This window comes from Hipposideros armiger, unplaced genomic scaffold (assembly GCF_001890085.2).
Source record: "Hipposideros armiger isolate ML-2016 unplaced genomic scaffold, ASM189008v1 scaffold_1, whole genome shotgun sequence".
Lineage (NCBI taxonomy): Eukaryota > Metazoa > Chordata > Mammalia > Chiroptera > Hipposideridae > Hipposideros > Hipposideros armiger.
This window is the reverse complement of record NW_017731351.1, coordinates 6,131,558-6,149,432: the sequence shown is the minus strand read 5'-3', so window position 1 is coordinate 6,149,432 and position 17,875 is coordinate 6,131,558. Positions and strand designations below refer to the sequence as shown.

Sequence of the window (17,875 nt, the reverse complement as noted above, 5' to 3'; positions counted from 1 at the left end):
AGAACTAGTCAGATAACCTTTTATCTAACAGTAAAATATTTAACCATTGCCTTAGTAAAGAAAAACAAAAATTCCTTCCACCTTTTCAATAGCATTTGCCTTTATCCAGTGAAGCTTACTTAGAGCTACAATCTTTTTCATACATTTGCTTCATTTGAAAAGAAGCTTATGTGCACACTTAACAGATTTTTTCAGGGCACTCACTTACACACATTAGAAAATTAAAGTTAGATATTTAGTTAACCCAAAATGTCCTCTACTCTCATAATATGGCACTCATTAATCCACGTGTACAATTTACTTACAAATTTTAAACATGTAAATATGAATTTAATTCAGCCCTGTCATCGTTTTGTACCTGTCGGGCAGTTCCCTGTGATAGAGTTTATAGAACAAGCCTGTGTAAACCGCCGGAAGTTTTTCGGCGGTCAGGTCGATCTTGTCAAAGCCTTCCCTGGCCCCGTACAGCAGCAGCCGAGCAGCTCTGCTGGTGATGGGGGTGGTGTTTTCGGTCCTGGCCAGCTCGGTGAGCCCCATCCACTCACACCGCAGGCATTCGTGCTGGCAGAAACGGATGGTGAGGGACCGGGGCTGTAGGCGGCAGATGATGTACATGTCCGACTTTCCGAAAGCCCCTGGGTGGGCGTGCTGCTGCCGGATGCTCAGGAGGGACCTGAACTCGGACTCTATACCAGTCTCCTCAAAAACTTCTCGGACTGCTGTGTCTCCTGCATGAGACAGAGATGTGCAGATCAATGGAATCACATTTTTAGAAGTCTGGTCATCGAGGGTTTTCAGTTCATGGAGCATTATCTAAAGGTTCAAAAGCAAAACTTCACCCTAAGCAAGTGAAGTTCTCTGTATAAACTCTCTGCCTTCTGGACCTCCTGAAATACAGAAGTATTTTCTTACCACTGTACATCTAAGAAGCTTTTGAAATAGTGAATATTTCTTTGGCTGCTACTTGAGGGCTTACCCCCCGTATGGTTTGGGGGTTATGTATTTTTAACCTCTTCCTGCTCTGGTTCCCAAAAGTTGAAAACATAGGTCGCAAAGCTGCAGTTAATAGTCCTCCATATTTCTTCATTGTTATCCTGTTCCTGATCATCTGTCAACACTGACTATGTTTGTATATATCAGTACTGAGAAAAGAGATCCCTTCTTATGAAAGTGTAGAATGTACAGAACTCCTGGTGGTGGTGGTGCTGGGGCGGCGGCTGTCAAGCCTCTGTAACCCCCAAGCTGAAATTCTTCTAACCTTTTGCTTCAGCTCCAGCACTTATGCTGTCAGTGGAATTCCACTAGGGGAATTTAGGGCATTTCCTTTGTTTCTTGAGATTCCAGAGAACTTGGACTCAATCCTCCAACACCCAGATGCTGCAGTCACTTCATCAGAAGTTTTCACAACACTTGTCATATGCAGAATTTCATAATACAACAGGGCTTTCACATTTCATAAGGTTGATTTTCCAATAACATGAAAATTTATGGGGCAGGACTTTATTGCCATTAACATATTTTGGTGGTTGCTTTTACTAAATATCCAGATGAAAGCCCTAAATGGGCTTTCTCTAAGGCCGTGATGTGTCATTGTCACCAAAGTGCCTATGAGAAGCCCTTAAAACAGCTGCCTGCCTCGCCCAGCTGGCTGGGAAACATTACAGTTGCACAGAGTTTTGTTCAAATGCCCTTTGGTGCCTCCGTTTTCATGCTTGTCAAAGAGTAAAGTATATGTGTCCTCCCTGTAGTCTTACGGGTGGAGAATAGGCAAGGAAGAGGAAGTCAAGGACACTGTCACCATTCCTGTGTGCTCTGCCATAGACACTTCCCAATTCCCTGGACATGCTCTGGTTTTCTTCCTAAGAAACAGCTCTGGAAACATGCACAGGAAGAGGAGGTGTTCTGAAATGTGAGACATTTGTCTGCCATTTTTAACCACACACCCACTTCCTTTATAGTTGAGGTTTGCCATAGATTACCCATGGTTAGAAATTACATTTTTAAACTAATAACATAAAAGAAAAATTTATGTTAAGAAAAGAAATGTTAACAAGAGAAATAATTTTCAGCCTGGCATATGATACATGTTTGTTAAGTTTGTCAAAGATTGTGGCACTAATCTTAAATTTTACATGTCATTTGCTGATCTCACATAATTATTGTTTAAATGTTTATTCTTTAAATGCTTTGAAAAATAACCCTGGGGGGAGAGGGTGTCCTGTTTAGCATTTAGTACCGCTAACCAAGAGTTGGGCATTTAGAGTCTAGCCTGTTTCTATGTCGTGGAGGCACAGGACGGGCCAGACAGGCCCTTGCTCTGCTCAGCTCTGCAGTTCTGGAGCAGGGCTGCCTGGGTTGTCTGACTTGAATCAGCGTAGCAGTGGCTAGGACTGAAAACTGAAGGGGCAAATAAGTGCTTTTGTCCCCAGGGCATGAGGGAGCCCCCTCAGATGGGAATCTCTTCCCCAGGGAGTCACCAGGAATTTAAAATTTGTATCTGAAGAGAGTGCTTTACTCTGTTGTACCTTTATTATTTTAATGTACTATAAGCTAAACAGAAATAGAACTCACATTTACTGTTTTATACGTTTGAAGAACATAGGAAAAACCAAGAGGGTTATGTTTTTATTTTTGCTGATTGAGAGACAGGTTTAAATAGTGTTTTGTTTAGTTACAGGACAATAATGAAAGGGAGTTTATATTTGTTATTTCTATTTTGTAATATTTAATAATAGGATTAGATGGAAACAAAATAAAATAACAGGAAAAATCATGTAGAATGTCGGTTTTCCTGGTGTTTCCCTCCTACTCGGGTGCACAGAGCTCCGAGCAGTCCCCTGCCCTTCCCCACTACTTACAGGCCCTCCGCCAGGCAGGGCTTCACCCGTCAGTGGTCATGAGATTTTCTAGGAAGGCAACTTCTCTGTTTCTAACCTTGTAGGTACCTGTTACTCTTAGGGAAGTCTATCACGTTAAAGCCTGCGGATTGCATTCCATTTTGCATATGCCCCTCTTAATTTTTTTTAAACACTATGGACAATCGTCTTTATTTACCTAGTACTATCGAAGAATGAAGGATTCCAAATAAATGTGCTTCCCAGTTACCTAGTGTTTCCTACTTATGAGCCAGTATGAATGCTTGCACATTTATGATACCAGTATTCCTAAAGTACATGACATTCCTAAATACAAGGTTTAAAAAAAATAATTCTTGGATGATTTGGCTTCATCATTAAGAAGAATCTGTTACTGAACTGTGTTACAGGACAGAAACGCCCTCATATCGAGTCTTTCAGACCTCTCCTATCAGTTACCGTTTCCAGCTGCTTTCAGGGTTATATCAGTTCTAAGGCAAAGCTTTAATTTATGCCATTCTGTGGGAGGATAGTGAATGCCGACTGTTTTTTTCTTCATTCCACATGGTTGAGGCCTATGTATGATCTCTGGATAGGGGGGTTACTGTGACAACCACAGCTACTTTAAAAAATAGTGAATTCTTAACACCTGGACTTGAAAGGTTCTCAGGACACTTAAACGTAAAATGATATATATTTGGCTTGGAAATGTGTTTCTTCATTTACGTTTAAATATATCGGAAATTCAGAAGATCTATAAAAACTCAAACAAAAAATGTCAATTCATTTGAGAAGGCAAGAGTCAGAAGAGGAAGCTACCAAACCTGTAGACTGCTTTCTGCTCAACACGGATGGGGTAAGGATGTAAACAGAAGTTTGACTAGTTCATGTGTTCTCATATATCACATGAGGATAGTGTAAGGTGATTAGGTGTTCTAGACCAGGGGTCGGCAAACTGAGGCTCGCGAGCCACATGCGGCTCTTTGGGTATGTTCCATCTCAAAAGTTTGCCAACCCCTAGAAGAGCCAATCCTGTCCCTCACAACAATTTAAAAAATATTTGAGAGCCATAAATATATTTTTACATAATCACCATTATGTGAATAATATCCTTTAAAAATTTTATAAGTGAAACTATGATAGTTTTGTTTTCATTTTCAATTTTACTTCAGAGCCACATGTACGTACCCAAAGAGCCGCATGTGGCTCGCGAGGCCCAGGTTGCTGACCCTTGGTGGCTCTTCCGTCTCAAAAGTTTGCCGACCCCTGCTCTAGAGTAAATGGCTTTCTCTTCCAGAACTCACACTACTACCAAATCCTCTTTTATTTCAACAGAAGGCCTAGCAGAGTCTAGGCAAAAGGTCAATCAGAATCTAAACACCAAAATTTGCTATGGATACAGCTGAATGTAGTAAACTAACTTACTGGTTGTTAGGAGTTGGTTATATACTGTGTATAGGGCATTTTAATCTGTGTAACATTTTTAAAAATCAAGTTTCAGGTATATACCTTTTTAAATAAAATATTTAAAGATAATTTAGGAAATTCATATAAATGTTGGCTAAAGAGAACAGGAACATGCATATTGAAGGGAAAGTCATGGATAAATAGTGCTGGTATCAAATGAGTTATCTATTGACTTATTATAATAGTGACTGCATTTGACCCAATGGTGTAAGGAATAGGTTGGAAAACTCAGTTTCTATTCTTTCATCTATTTCCTGTAGAATTTTTAGCTTATTTGCTATTCTTGTCTTCAACATTAGCTCAGTTAAGATGTTTTAAGGAATTCTCTCTCACTTGAGACTTTCTCATCTGAAGCACTTCACTATGTCTTGGCTTTCTGACTATTCAAAATAAAGAGCAGATAAAATGTTCATGAAGAGAAGAATTACATCCCAATGCTCTAATAACTGACTTTATAAATAATATTTATTTCAAAGTTCATTTAATAGTTACTGTTCATCATTATGTGCTGAAATAGCCAAGAATGTGTTTTCTCATAGTTTAATTCCAACAATTTTAGTCATATCCAAAATAACCCTTAATGCCAAACTTTACTGATATAAATCCAAAGCTTCTCATTTTGAAACAAACTGCCGAAGAAGCAGACCTAAACAGAAGAATAGGTGGTATGCTCCTAATGGTATTATTTATACTAATGAAATAAGTATAATCAGCTAATTTTATATCAGCCCTGAAGTAACCTCTGCAATTTTCTGATTTAGTCTGAACCAATTAGAGAATTTAAAATTTTATTCTCAACTATAGAACAAGAAAGTGGACACATGAGTTTCTTCAACATTTTCAAGCCAAATAAAAATCTGTTAAGATACACACCAATATCTTCTCCAGGCTCTGACAGGCCTCCTGGGAGCTTCCACATATTTTTCAACTGCAGTATAAAGTCAGAAAATAAAGTTAACAGGGCTTTATTCACTAACACACATAGAAGATCCAAATAAGTCGCTAAAGTGGTTGAGACTTTATTTTTTGGTAATTGCATGCAAAGTTTTTTTTCGTTCCCCTCCTCCTTTCTTTCTTTTGGGGGGAAACGGGTAACTTATGAAGGTTTTTCCCACTGTCTTCTGCAGGAAGTAGAAGTGGTTTTGTGTGGTTAAAGTGGTGGATTCTGTATGAATGACACAGTAGAGGGAAACATCTACTGAATTTGTGTAACTTAAAAAATTGTGCTGCTAGTTAACTATTAACAAGTAAATAGAGGACTCTTACAAATGCTGCTATAAATAAGTAGAAAATACAGTATAAATTTCATCACTAAAGTATATTTTTAATTTCACATTTATTTTCTGTATTGGGTGTCTAATCAGATATATTAATCTTAAGATTTCTCTTGTTCTGTGTGTTAATGACTATGTAAAACTGTAATTTCTTTTCATGGGTAGTGTGAATAAAATTGATTAAGTCTGTGGGGGTTTTTTGTGTACCTTTTTTTGGTGGGGAGGGGCAAGTGGGAAGAGCTGATCTTGGAATGGAGCTAAACATGGAAAAATTTGATTAAAAATAATTATGAAATGGCGTGGGGCAACGTTTTGATGGCTGACATGGTTCGAGTCCTGTTCTGTCTATCCGTCACCATGACGAACACTGAAGAATGAGGAATCAGGATGCACTCATAAAGGTGCTGCAGCTTGGAGCTGGGACACCTTCTGCTCTTCATTCATAAAAGAAGTTTATGGACCTTGTACTGGTGTGCTTTGTGACCGTCTCATTTCCTGTGCTTCTTAAAGAGTGTGTCACTTCCCAACTATGCTAGGTTGGAGACCGGTGGCATGGTTCCCAGAGTTTCCACAGACTGTTGGTCATGTGGGTACAGAATTCAGGCTTTCCACCCTTCCGTGTCTGGCTCAGACTTGAGATTAATTTATTACGCATGTTTTATTAATGTAGAAATATATCTCTAAGTATATCTCTACATCAAGTCACTCTCTTTGGGATTCCATTTTGAAATGCGTCCAGAAGCTATGTTTCTACAGAAATGAATGTGATCTTTTTTCTGAGAGCATATTAGACTTCACTGCCGTAAATTCTATTTCTAACGAAAGATATAAATGCTTCCCCCAAAACAATGAAAGGTGATTTTTAAAATCTTTACCTCGATTTGACTACAAATAATTGGAGATTGTTGATTAAATTTGGAGATATGAACTTATTACAAGGGAAACATGCTCGATGTAAGGATTGAAAACAGCTCACAGAAATTTATTTCATAAGTCTTAGCTATTGAAAAATTAAGCATATTTTTATGCTGGTGAGTAGTTTGTGATATTTTTTGGCACCACTTAGGTTTATGGAGCTTGTTTTAAAAAGCTTCCTCCTCCCCCCAAAAAAAGCTTGAGCCTGCAGTCTCCGTGGCAGGTGGAGAGGCCTAAGTCAGGCGTTTGAAAACCTGGTTAATGTAGATCTGATCAGTGGAGAGCTGAACGTGTCTTCTCACTTTCTTTTAATATTAAAGAATACTCCCATTTACTCGATTTTGCAATGTAATGAATAATAGTAAATATTAGGTGATATATACTGAATGTCCACTGTGTTCCAAAACCTGCTAAAACATTTAAACTTGACAGTAACCCATGAGCGACTATTATTATTCCCATTTTAGAAGTGATGAAACTGAGGGCACAAAAAGATTTCATAACTTGCCTGGGGTGACAACAGCTAGTGTGTAGTCAACTCAGGGTCAAAATCCAGGCAGTTGATTCCATCTTTTAAATTTTAAAAATTGGTTTGCTCGATTCTCACTGACCCTAAACTACTATTCATCACTTTTTCACACATCTTGTGCTCTTCAGACTGCGCTGGAACATTCTGTGTAAACCCAACCAGACTCTCTAAGACTTCCTCTCCTCTCTTGTGAATTTCAACGAAAATCTTTTTTAAAGGCAAAGGAAATTGTCACCATCTGTTGCGTGACTGCTTTCTTAAATGGTAGGATGCAGGACTTTGGGGTATCGTCTTATTAACCTCTGTAGTCTCAGCACCTGGCTCAGAGCAGGAGCGTGATGAATGTTGAAGGAATGGAAGAATATCTGGATAGTCTGTTAGAAACAGTTGTCTTCCCAATCAGACACAGCCATTTATAATTTTCCTGTAGCCACAAAGTAATAGCAATAGTGAGGTGACCCTGGCGTTTTTAAGGCCTGCATAAACACTTTTTGGATTAAACGAATATCCAAATGACCCACAACTGCTTAGAAATGACTTTGAAAATATCTTTCTGTAATTCCTTGAGCATATCAAAATTTCTACATTTTATTTTTCTCTAGAGAGAACTGGACATTCAGAAAGCAGTTTAGAAAGCAGAAGCAACTTACTTTATTTCGATCTTGTACAACCAATATTTTTCTAGTATTTTCATCAAATACAGCTCCTGTTGCGAGAAATAAAAGATAATCAGGAAATATGCATTTCATTCATCTTAGACTCCTTTCACACTCCTATTTGTGGTCGTTAAAATCCTACCCATTCTGGAAGGCCTGGTTCAATACCATCTCATCCTTGAAGATGGAAGTTCCCTCCAGCAAGAAGCTGCTTGCTCTGTCATCCAGGTTCTTTTAACCAATGATGGTTCTAACATGCTGACTTGTAGATAATCATCTGCAAAGCTTCTCTAGACTGTCTTTTCCTGATGATATGCAGTTAAATAATCTTTCTACCCCCTTATAAGTGTTTAGTGCCCAGACAATTTTAAGTGATTCAAAATATTGAAAAAGTAAGTTGACTTTTCTGTTCTCATTTTTGTTCCTTGAATCACTATGTATAGAACATGTGATGGTCCAAATCACAAACATCTCAATGTCTGGTTCACGACCCCCAGGAAGCACTGAAATCCGTTTACCACGTATGTACTCAGCTTTGTAACACACTAGTCTAGTGCTTTGGAACGCTGCTTTGTTTTGTATATATTTTAAGTTCTAGTTCATTGCTTTTACTTCTTCATTCATCATACACATTGCCCAGCACACTAAGTTTTGGCTAGATGTTAGGGATGCAATAATAATTTTCTTTTTCTATTTCTCCTTGGGCAATCCCGGGTCTGTTATGATACTTTAATGATTTGTATTAGGTTCCATTAAATGCTATAATTTAAAAATATCTGTGTTCACATAATGTGGGAAGATATTGCTAAAAAATGTATTTTCTACATATCCATTCTTTTAATATTGAGTTCCTATTGTATTGTCATATATATAGGTTCTACATACAGTATATTGCTTGAGCTCCTGTTGTATGTCAGGCACTCTTCTGGGTGCTAGGGATATAGTGATGAACAAAACCAAATTTCCCGTCTTCCCCGGGCTCAACTCATAACCTGGTGTGTGTGAGGAGGTGACCAACGAACAGAAAATAAATTCTATAGAACACGGGAAGGTGATAAATGCTATGTAGAGAGACAATATAGAAGGGGGTAGGTATGTAGAACACAAGGAAGTGCAATTTCCTTTGAAATTAAAACACATTTTAGTGTTTTAAAGCAAGAAGGAAAACCACTAAGTGAGATATAATTAACATTAAAGTTGGCTTCTATTAGAAAATGTAAACTATAATTTAATGGGACTTTACAGGGGATACAATGCCAGGGAAACCTACTCTTAAATTTTAATAATTAAATTGAACTTCTCCCCAATGAAGTCACTGTAAACATGAGCAAAATATCCCAGACAGCCAGTATCCCGAAAGCACAGTGTGAGTGACCCCTGCTGGTCACAACATAAAAGTTAAATCCAAAGCGATCAGGGATTAAACAGAGCCTATTATTATGTCATCATGAGACAGGTACTGTGCTAAGTGCCTTATGTGCACTATCTCAGGCTTTCCTCACAATAATCCCGTGAGTGGCATCATTCTGCTTGCCCAAGTTCACGCGGCTCTAAGACGGACAGCCGGCGGGCCTGGATTCCAGCAGGCATTCTCACTGCCACAGGGCCCTCACCACAGCACAGCTGGTTCTCAGAGGGCGACCAGTTCCCCTGAAAGACCTACGCAACCATTCATTCAGGAAGTGTTTGTTGAGCACTGACTTAATGCCAGACACTGTCTTTAGCCTGAGGTGAACATGAGAGAGAATACCTGCTTTCGCTGAGTTTCTATTATTGTGGGGAAAGGAAGTACATGAACTAGTATCCCCGACTGTGATAAGTGCCAGAAAGGAAACCAGCTGACGGTGGGGCTGGCCTGTGGGAAGACTCTGCTTTAGGGGGAAGGGCAGGAGCTTTCCTGAGCAGAAGCCTCAGTTCTGAAGAGCTGGACAAACGAAGGCCAGGGCGTGTGTGGGCAGGGTGAGGAGCCAGTGGGTCCAAGGGCTTTGAGGCAGCACGGCCCGGGAGGGAAGCTCCTCCTCTACCCACTTAGGGGCTGCGTCTGGGCCTGTGAATGGAACTGATAAGACAGATAGATGGAGTCAAAGTATATCAATTTTATTTGATAATATTTTCACGGGGCTTGGGGTGGGGGTGGAAAGACGTGAAAAGACCAGAAAAGCAGTTAGACAATTTTAACAAAGAGTGATAAATTGTGGAGATGTGATAAGACTACAGGAAGTAAATTATGGGCAAGTGATAAGGAAACAGGGGGAACCGAATGGAATAGGAGGATTTTAGTAAGGTTGGTTTTCCAGACTTGTCAGTGTCAGCATCTCCAGTGATAAGAACGCGCTCTTCCTGGTACAAAAAACTCAGGCCCTGCATTGAGGTAGAACGGGGGAGTCAGAACCCTTCCTATGTCTGCTGTTTCTCCATTGTCTTCAGCTCAAAATAATCAATGTGAGGGCCGGCCAAGTGGCGCGATGGTTAAGAACTGGCTTGGAACGCCAGAGGACCCCGGTTTGGATCCCACATATGAGGGCCAGACACTGCCCTCCACAGCTAAGATGCTGAACAACAGCTCAACCTGGAGCTGGGCTGCCGTGAGTCGCCGGCGATTGCGTAGGCTGCAGCCCCTGTTGCAGTGGGTTGCCATGGGCTACCGTATGTAGCCAGCAGCCAACGTGAGCGGCCAGCAGCTGCAGTGAGCGGCCGTCCAGAAGCCAGCGACTGATCTGCCTCGCCCAGGAAGAGTGCAATGATGGTGCCAACTTGGGCCAGTGAAGCAACGTCCTCCACAACTAGACTGAAGAACAAAAGGACAGCAACTTGTCTGTTCCCCTTCCCCCGATTCCCCAGCGCTGTTCCCATCCCCCCAATTCCCCAATAAAAAAAATCTTTAAAAAAAGAAAAAATAAATAATAATAATCAATGTGCCCAAGTGGCATATTGGGTTGTCGGAAAAGTCATGATGCATTTTTGCAACGAAAAACAGAAAAAATACGTCATGACTTTTCCAACAACCCGATATTTTGGGTCCTGATTCCCTTCGCCGGCCACATCTACCTTCTGTTCAAATGTCAACTGTTCTCTTCACCTGAGCTCTATCCCTTTCCAGAACAATCTCTTACATCATCTCTTCCCCATCCCAAAGAGCCACTTCAAATCCTACTTATTCTTCAAGACTCTGGTCAAGTTCCTCTCTTTCTCTGAAGGCCTCTGGCATATCTTAACTACAATACAAAATAGTTATAAACGAGTCCTTCATGCACAGGGTACCAAGTCTGTACTAATAACTGGAAACTCAGTCTGTACCAATGAATGGATAATTATCTGTATGACTTTCTAATGAAGGCTGTCATCATATAAGGCTGGTTTTCATAATGAGGCTGTCCTCACATTTTTCAGGTCGTCTTCTGAAGTAGAGCTGAGTGGAAAGTTTCCAAATGTCTGGACTTGCTACAGGGAGTGAGGGACCCAGAAAACATTAGCCATCCCTGAATAACTCCTTTAAAAGGCTTCAAAGGTGCAGGCTACCTTTAACTCTTGCAAATTATATGAAGGGTAATAAAATTATTATTGATTAAATTACTAATATGTATTACTGCTTTTATTTTAGGTCATAAGGATTCTTTACTATTTTAGTTTTCCTGGAAATCTAGGAATTTTCTTAATCTCCGCTCTTTGGAGGGTGGTCCTGGGATCAGCAGCCAACAGCAGCAGCAGAGAACTCATTAGCAATGCAAATTTTCAGACCCCACCCCAGACCACCTGGACCAGAAACGGGGTGGGGCCCAGATTCTGCTTTAAATCTTCCAGGTGGTTTCCATGCACTCTACAATTTGTGAGCCCCTTAACCTAAAGCAAGTATTTTCTCAAGACTGTCTCTGAAGCTAATCAGTGCCTTCAAAACTCAGTAACATATTTAAATTATGCCTTTTTAAACAACTCTTTGGCACAATTACTTAATGTAAATGTCTTTAACAAGTAATGTTCAAATCATTGAAAAACTGGTTTGCTTTACCTTAAGTTAAACCTGAAAGCTATCTTTTATTCTACAAATTCACATAATTAGTACTAATATGTTTTACCATAATGAATTTATTCCCTGATCCCAATTCAGTATGAAGTTCAACTGTGTAAAACATGTTCAAACACATCCTTTGGAAAACCACTGAATTTACCTGTTTGTTCTCTCTGCTGCCCTCTGCTGATTCACAAGGCAAACTTCATCTATTCAAAGCAGTAGCACTAATCCCAAGGAGGATGGATAATCATTTCATCAAATTATTCATTTCACGAGAATAAGCTTTCGCTACGTTGTAAGAAGTAAGAAGCCGGGTGAACCTTTGAAAAACTAATTCTGATTTTCCGGAGTTAGAAACTGACCTGCGACTCCCACTTGATGTGTAGCATATCCTGGGAGTCGGCTGGGCCCCTCTCCCAGCCACAGCGTCAGCGTGGATGAATCCGATTCTGCGTGGTGAAAGCGGAAGCCCAGGGCAGCGGCCGGTGCAATAAATCGGCTTTGCAGGATGGGAATGTGCAGCCAGACTGCTATTCTGCCTTCCGATCTCCACCGTTGCACTGCAGCTAAAATGCGGAAGATAAAATACTGTCAATATTTTCCAGCGCGAGGAGCGGAATCAATCCAAACTCATCTCCGTGTCACCTCCTCCAGGAAGCCATCTTGAAGCACCCACTTCCCCTGCTATTGGGAGGGAGGGAGGGTTGGAGGGTCCCAAAATGTTCTTTTCACACCAGTAGCACGGGAACTACTAATTTTTTTTTTTTTTATGGTCACCACCTTGTTTCTATGATTTTCCCACCAGACTGAATTCCTTGAAAATAGCATCAGTCCGGTCATGGTCTTTATATTCATATCACCTGACATAATGCTTGGCACATAATTGTTCATCAGTCGTTGTTGAATGAACAAATAAACTGATTTAAACAAAATAAGGTGGCATTTTAATTGGTTCCTTTTAACATTTTAGTTGTAATCGTCATGAATATTATGGGCTCCTATTTACTCTTTAAGAGTTCCGTCATAATCTTTTTGGTTTATAAATTTCAAGGTGGTTAAAATATTATAACTTCAACATAATGTATGCTAGTTCTAGAAAATGAAGCCAGTGTCCCTAACACAGCGGCAGACGGTGCGTGTGAGGGGGGTCTGTGGAAGCACGAGGGAGGGTCTGTGTGAAGGCCGCGGGAGGGGGCCGTGATCGTCCGATTATTTGTTTCTATTTACAGGCAATGCCATTCAATTTTGTTGGACTCAGTAACAACTGACCCAGCACCAGCTCTTAGGCGCAGCACAGTTCAGTGAGACTAGATTCTCGAACCGGGGAAATTACAAATCTCTCTGTGCCTCGGTACCACTATCTTTAAAATGAGGATAATCGTACCTAACTCACAGGATTGTTATGAGGATTAAATGAATTAATATTTGTTCTTAAACCAGTGTCTAGCACTCAGTAAGTGCAATAGAATTTATTAAAAGATAAAAAGGATATGGTACTTCCGAGTTTATAAATTAGTTTCATAAAATTTATCTTGGATCACCACATCTATCCAGTAATTAGGGCTGGCATTATTCACATAAGCAAACCTGAGAGGCAAGTGTTTTCTGTGATTTGCCTCATGCCTGGCAAAGCATGAGGCAGAACCTGGAACTTGAAACCTGGATGTGTGACTCCAAACCCGGCCTCCTTTCTGCTTGGCCTTGCTGACTGCGGTCACCTGAGCTTTGATCACCTTTGGTCACTGACAAGTGACAAGTGTGTGCAATAAACACCTGTATGTAACCTCAGAACACCTATTAGAGGACGAACACTGATTTGCTTCTCCTCCTGGCGATATGGCTGGAGTCAGCAATTATTCACAACTGGAAGAGGAAACGAGGTGAAGCGGTAAGTAGTTTGGGAATGAGGATGATGAAAGAATGAAGTGACTCGCTGGATTATAGTCACATATTGACTCACTTGCCACATTGTTCAATAGAAGAGATCATGTGAAGCTTCCTGCTAGTGTGACGGGATCCTTCCCTGGCTGGATTTCCTTGCTATGCCTTTAATTCAAAGGACCCACCAGGGGCAGTTTGAAAAACAGGCTGTTCCACCAAATCAAGGCTTCTCTGAAAGTGAAGGCTCCCCCATCGGAGCTTTCTTTCTTATCATTGGATTCAAGGCTCAAAGAGTGGGAAGTTTTCTTAGGAAAACCGAACCCACCCACCAGCTCCCTGGTTAATTATAAAAGATTTGTTGCTCTGTTAAGTACAAGCAAACTCGCTCTTGACGAGGAAGCCCTGACGGATTTGTGTACAAATAGGATCACTGGGAACCTCTGTGGTCACTCGTTGTCACCACCGGTATTAGAATGTGAGGGAGTTCTGTTTGGGCAAAGTGCCCGGCAGCACCACGGCTCGGCCAATGACAGTGAATAATAACGTAATGAATGATATTGACAAACGCGTACTGCGCGTTAACCATGCTCAGCGCTTCAGACGCGTCATCCAACGGAACCCGCGGCGATCCCCTGCGCTTATAACCCGGTTTCATGGAAGAGGCAATGGTGGCTCACAGAGCTTGCCCAAGGTGAAGGTCACGCACGAGAAAGTGGACCAGACACTAGTGCTGCCGACCCAAAAGGCCGGGGTCGTCACCATTTGTCCCAACCGCCTCCGAGACCTCCCAGCAAGGGGCACCGGAACCAAGGGGGAAAGCGGGTGCAGCCCGGCGCGCCCTCTCCCCTCCGCTGGGCTCGGTACTCAACCAGCGCAGAGCGTGGGGGTTACTCATCAGAAGCCCGGGAACCCCTCGGCCCAGGCACACTTGCCCTGCAGGCCACTCTGGAAGGCGGCGACGTCCAGGCTGTCCAGCCGCGCCAGGCGCACCGTGACGCCCCCGAACCTGTCCAGCTCTCCCCGCAGCAAGCCGGATCCGGCAGGGGTGTCCCGCGCGCAGCCCGCACCGCCCGAGGTCCTGCGGGGCGCGGCTGACAGCCTTGCGCGGCGGGCGCGAGCCAGCACCACGCGCAGGTGGCCCCCGCTCAGCAGAGGAGGCATCCCCGCGCCTGTCCCGGCCGCCGCTCCAGTTCACCCCGCCTCCACTCGGGGGGGGAGGGGGGCGCGGAGGGAGCTACCGTAAACTTCAGAAGAGTGCCACCCTACCTTCCCAGAGTTGAGCTGGGCGGACCACTTGGCAGCGCTATACCCAGGAGATTGCGAAGTCCTGTCCACCAGCTCCCTTCAGGAATTTGCCCGGCCCCAGGAAAGCGGGGAAACTTTCCCATCCCTCTCCCCGCAACCCCTCATAGCTTAATTCAACACACATGTGTTCGGGGATGGGGAAAGCGAGCGGAGACAGGGAAAAAAATCCTGTCTTTCTGGAACGTACCATCTAAATAACGGTGCCGCCCACCCGATTCGATTTCCTTTGTAGAAGAAACTCTTCAACTGCTGACCAAGCTCGGGTCTCCTTTCTCCTGCTGCGCTCCACTCGGGGGATTACGGCGCAGGGGCGGAGCCTCGCTGGCTTCTGCCCCGGAAGTTTTTCCCTCCGCGAAGCGCGCACGTTGAGCCGGCTTTACTGCTTCAACTCCCGAGCCACGTTCGGAGCATGTCTTCCAAGAAGAACAGAAAACGGCTCAACCGGAGCGCCGACAATGGCTCTCCCTCGCCCTCCGCGGCTCGGTCTCCTGTGGGAGCCTTGGCTCCTTCTGCGGAGCCCGGCATCGCGGCGGCGCCCGGGACTCTGACGGTGATCAACTTCTTAGAAAAGGGTAAGAGTTCTTGGAGGGCGACCCGAGGCCGAAGGGGCGCAGCCTGAGGGACGAAGACCTAGCGATCCCCCAGGAGGCGCAGAGGCTTTTGAAACCTGGGCGACCCAAAGGTGTGAGCGGGGCTCCGGAGAACGTGACACCCGAAGCCGCGCGTGCCCGGGAGAAGTCAGGCAGGAGTGGGTCACCCGTGGCGAAGGCAACGGTGTTTCTTTTCCTTTCCTTTCCTTTCCTTTCCTTTTTTTTTTTTTTTGTAAATTGTTTTGATTTTCCAGGTTGCGCTTGAAACAACTTTGTCTCCTCTAAGGTTAACGACGTACTTAACGGGACCACACTGCGTCTGTCCAGCGAGCCTAGGCGACTGGAACACCAACAGCCAGTTCGGTCAAGACATGGACACACCGTTTCTAAGAGACATCCCTGGGCTTTAGGGACGAAAGGTGGCTTTTTCTTCCATACAGGCCCTGGTGTTAGCGGCACGCCCGTGTTAGCAGGGCAGGGGGCGCTTGTCACGTCCATGGCTCATTTAATCTGCGCAGAAGCCCTGGGACATGGGCGCTGCATCCCTGTGCCCATTTTGCAGAGGAAAAAAAAACGTGCGTGGTTCGCCCCGGGCTGCGCAGCCACAAAATGGCCGAGGCCGCTGTTGAGTTCCTATGTGTTTGACCCGAAGGCCGTTATCCTAGATCCCAGCCCCCTTGAATTGGAAGAACGACTTATCGGAAAGGCCCATTTTTATTTTCTGTGTTCGAGCTGTGGGTGATAGCTTTGAAAAATGGAACCGAACACACGAGTGGCAAGATTGTTACGTTTTATGCAGACCGTAGAGACTGTCTTAGAGAGAACACGTGTTTTTAGTCTCCCTTTGCGGGGGTCAGAGAACAGCTTGTCCTGGCCCGCGTGTTCACTCCCTTTTTCTGCTGGATACTCCCCACTGACATTGAAACCTGCCGATTTCTCTCCTCTATCTTAAAAAGAAACAAACACAACAGCTCCGCATTGTCTTCCTGCCACTACCTTGTCTCTCCACTCGCGTCACTGCCAAACTTCCTAAATGGAGTGAGCTGCCTGTGCCTCCGCATCCTTGAGGTGCTCCTTAGCCTGTTCCTGTTTGACCTCCACACCCCTCCCCGCATTCCTGGGAATCCACCCCTGCCGTGGCCCCCCCATCATCTATCTCCATGTGGAGACATCCAGTGGACAGTTTGTCATTGCTTAACGGTACTTGACCTCTCTGCAGCTTTTGACATTGTCTACCATTTCCTCCTTGAAACACTTTACTTCTTGACTTACATGTCATTAATCTTTTCGAGTTTGTCTTCATCCTTTTGTTGGTGCGTCCTCAGTTTCCATTGCAGGCGCATCCTCTCCTACCTGCTCATCAAATGTTGACTGTCTTCAATTCTCATTCCTAGGAATTGGAAATTTCCTCTCTATGCATCTACTTTTTTCGGCAAGTTCATTCAATGCCGAGTTTCCCGTCTATATTGTCATCATTTTCAGATGTATATTTCTAATTTATACTATTTCTGAGTCTTGAGGCAGTTGTCTTCCAGATCAATGCCTCTCAAACTCTATAGGGAAGGTTTTAAAATTTATGACATGTCACAGATCAGCACTTCTGTAAAATACAATAAACATGATTTACTGGGGAAAAAAGTTAAAAACTAGAAATTTTTATTAGGTTCAACAGATGGAAAATTACTCTGTCAAATTGCAATAAAAGCTTGTAAACGTATATTCTCTTTTTCTGTACTTAGCTCGTCATGAGCCAGTAACCTAGCTTGCAGGCCACACTTTGACTAGCACTGTGCCATACCTGTTCTCTTGGGTTTTCCAAAGGTACTTCAAGACTCACCTCAAGAACTTCTATTTCCTCCAAGAAAACAAACTCTAGACCTTTTCACTTTTTCCCGTTTCAGCATTCAGAAACCTAGGAGTCATCTCAGACCCCTTTTTCTCTTCCCCTCTTACATATTCAGTCCACCACTAAGTTCTGTTTATCACCTAACTATTTTCCATATTCCTCTTCACTCCGACCCCACTGCTTCCACCTTAATCGTAGACACCACCCTTTTTCACCTGGACTGCTTACTACACTAGCCTTCAGTTCTTTTCTACTTTGCAGCCAGCATGATCTTTTACATGGAGATCCTGTCATCACCCTGCCTTTCAGGCCTCATTGGACTCCAGTTGCTGTCAGAATAAAGGCCAGCAGCTTGAAACAGCCTTCCGCCCTTGACCTTGACGTGGCCCCTCGTTGCCTCCCACCACTCTGCCTGTGCTCCCTGCTGCCTGGGACCTCGGTACATGCCTCTCTTTTTGCTGAGAAGTATCTTTTTTTTCTCTTTATTTAGTTAATTCCTACTCTTCCTTCAGATCTGAATTGAAACATTACCTGGAGAAGCATTTTCT

General features: G+C 43.2%; 2 protein-coding genes across 4 annotated transcripts in view; one reads left to right on the top strand and one right to left on the bottom strand.

The window, feature by feature from the left end:
• Positions 1 to 75: 75 nt before the first annotated feature.
• Positions 76 to 14,770, bottom strand: NUDT6 (nudix hydrolase 6). The gene is made up of 5 exons (XM_019666432.1): positions 14,519 to 14,770; positions 12,068 to 12,271; positions 7,691 to 7,746; positions 5,196 to 5,250; positions 76 to 728 (listed from the first exon to the last, which is right to left on the bottom strand). Exons 1-5 carry the CDS (start codon positions 14,745 to 14,747, stop codon positions 331 to 333), a joined length of 942 nt encoding a protein of 313 aa, XP_019521977.1. The 5' UTR covers positions 14,748 to 14,770; the 3' UTR covers positions 76 to 330.
• A 462-nt stretch (positions 14,771 to 15,232) lies between these two features.
• AFG2A (AAA ATPase AFG2A) overlaps positions 15,233 to 17,875 on the top strand; it is a 241,054-nt gene continuing 238,411 nt past the window's right edge. For 2 of the 3 annotated variants that reach the window (XM_019666169.1, XM_019666093.1), the window contains exon 1: positions 15,234 to 15,463. In XM_019666169.1, coding sequence (XP_019521714.1) covers positions 15,301 to 15,463 — 163 coding nt within the window. In that variant the 5' untranslated portion in view covers positions 15,234 to 15,300. Of the gene's footprint in view, positions 15,464 to 17,875 lie in introns of all 3 variants that reach the window. The other variant, XM_019666239.1, reaches the window with a different exon arrangement.